Source organism: Sesamum indicum, linkage group LG11 (assembly GCF_000512975.1).
Source record: "Sesamum indicum cultivar Zhongzhi No. 13 linkage group LG11, S_indicum_v1.0, whole genome shotgun sequence".
NCBI classification, from domain to species: Eukaryota; Viridiplantae; Streptophyta; class Magnoliopsida; order Lamiales; family Pedaliaceae; genus Sesamum; species Sesamum indicum.
The window spans coordinates 1,300,704-1,302,487 of NC_026155.1; the positions used below are offsets into that span (position 1 = coordinate 1,300,704).

At 38.9% G+C, this 1,784-nt stretch overlaps 2 protein-coding genes across 2 annotated transcripts in view; one reads left to right on the forward strand and one right to left on the reverse strand.

The window, feature by feature from the left end:
* Positions 1 to 792, reverse strand: part of LOC105173177 (DEAD-box ATP-dependent RNA helicase 8) — a 5,105-nt gene extending 4,313 nt beyond the window's left edge. The window contains exons 1-3 of the mRNA XM_020697801.1: positions 748 to 792; positions 397 to 510; positions 35 to 181 (exon numbers count right to left, since the gene is read on the reverse strand). Of these exons, the coding sequence (XP_020553460.1) occupies positions 35 to 181; positions 397 to 510; positions 748 to 792 (306 nt within the window). The remainder of the gene's footprint in view (positions 1 to 34; positions 182 to 396; positions 511 to 747) is intronic.
* On the forward strand, positions 1,212 to 1,784 carry LOC110012825 (uncharacterized mitochondrial protein AtMg00810-like). The gene is made up of 2 exons (XM_020697802.1): positions 1,212 to 1,685; positions 1,740 to 1,784. Exons 1-2 carry the CDS (start codon positions 1,212 to 1,214, stop codon positions 1,782 to 1,784), a joined length of 519 nt encoding a protein of 172 aa, XP_020553461.1.

Below are 1,784 nucleotides of genomic sequence, written 5' to 3' on the forward strand. Positions count from 1 at the left end.
TAGCAGTTTTCCCAGTTCCATTTTTAGCCCTAGCCAAGATATCACTCCCAGTGAGAGCAATTGGAATACTCTCCTCCTGGATTGGAGATGGCCTCTCAAAACCCTTCTCATATATGCCCATAAGCAGCTCACGCTTCAAAAAGTAGTCTTCAAACTCATTTCCTTTGGTAGCTGTAACATCCTGAAAGATAAAAAGACCAATAGCAACAAAATGGCAAACCATAAATGAAAGTGACACAAATAATCACAACTCTCCATCAATCTCAAGTCTAATAACCCACATTATACTAAAAGGCCAGGGAAAAAGAGCATCGGGGGTTGTCTGCAGGCTCCATAGTTTATGATCAATTCAATTACTTAAGAGAGTCATAGCTCGAAATTTTAGATCTAATAAACCACATACTGATAGTAATCCAGTTCAGAATATAGTGAGTGAAGAAGACAATTGTTAAGATTAGCAACCTCACCATGCTGCGTGTTACAGAAGCAAGATGGAGGAAGAAGAAGCTGCTGCAGAAGGAAACAGAGTAGCAGCAAGAGGAACAGAAATTGTTTAAGTCTCGTCAAAGTCGTTTTTTGTTATTCGCACTTTTACTTCCTTTCTTCTTTTACGTTTTTGGTTAGTTCGTATTAGTTATTATTAGTTAATTAGTTGGGCAGGTTTATTCTTTTTAAGCAGCTTTGCTGCTCTGTATAACTGTAACAACTCTTCTTGATTTTTGAATACATGAATATATTTTTCTTCACCTTGGTTTCGAACATGGCATCAGAGCCACAAATTAGTTGCTTCATTACTTTTCCCCCTTCTATGTGAATGCTCCCATAACAAGATCTCTTATTCCCCTATAAATTCTTTTCTTTTCACTTCGCAATTCTGGAAAGAACACTGAAAGAACTGGAATTTTTCTGAAGATCAGAAAATGTCAGGTTGCCCTGAAAGATTGAGACTCCATGGAGGAGAACACCCTGGAACGTGCTTGGTTTCTGTCCCTTTGGATGGAAGCGACATGGAGCCGGTCTATTAAGCCATAGAGTGACTTTCTTAGCTTACAAACATATCGTGGTTTCACCTCAAATTATGTTTGTAAGCTAAGAAGTCACTCTATGGCTTGAAGCAAGCTTCAAGACAATGGAACCCTAAATTTATAGAAAAGATGGAAGTTTTTGGTTTTAAACAATCCAAACATGATTACTTTTTATTTACAAAGGGAATGGTTGGTGGACAGGTTGTGCTACTTGTCTGTGTTGATGACATATTAGTCACAGCACCTTCAAAAACATGTGTTCAGGAAGTGAAGCAGTATTTGCACGACCTTTTTACCATAAAGGATCTAGGGGCTGCAAAGTATTTCCTTGGAATTGAGCTAACTAGGTCACCAGGAGGAATGTTGGGCACTCAAAGCAAGTATATTTCAGACATTGTTCAAGATATGGGACTTGTGCAAGCTATAACTAAGAACACTCCTCTGCCAACAGGAATTAAACTCACTTCAGAATGTGGGAATTTGTTATCAGACCCTTCCAGGTATCGCAGGTTGATAGGAAGCCTCTTGTACTTAAGTTTTACTAGACCAGATGTATCCTATGCCATCCAGCAATTAAGCCAATTCCTGCAAAAACCATGTCAGCTCCATTGGTATGCAGCTGTGCATTTAGTGAAATACTTGAGGGATGTTCTTCTACAGGTTTGTTCTTTTCTTTAACTAGTGTCTTAAAGCTGACTGCTTTCTGTGATGCAGAAGTGGCAGATTGGGCAGGTTGTTTGGAGACTAGAAAGTCATTAA

What these genes read in the sequence shown, in the direction of transcription:
- LOC110012825 (XM_020697802.1), top strand. Translation starts at nt 1,212, where the DNA reads ATGGTTGGTGGACAGGTTGTGCTACTTGTCTGTGTTGATGACATATTA. An exon ending in TGAGGGATGTTCTTCTACAG is followed by an intron (nt 1,686 to 1,739) that starts GTTTGTTCTTTT and finishes TCTGTGATGCAG; the next exon opens with AAGTGGCAGATTGGGCAGGT.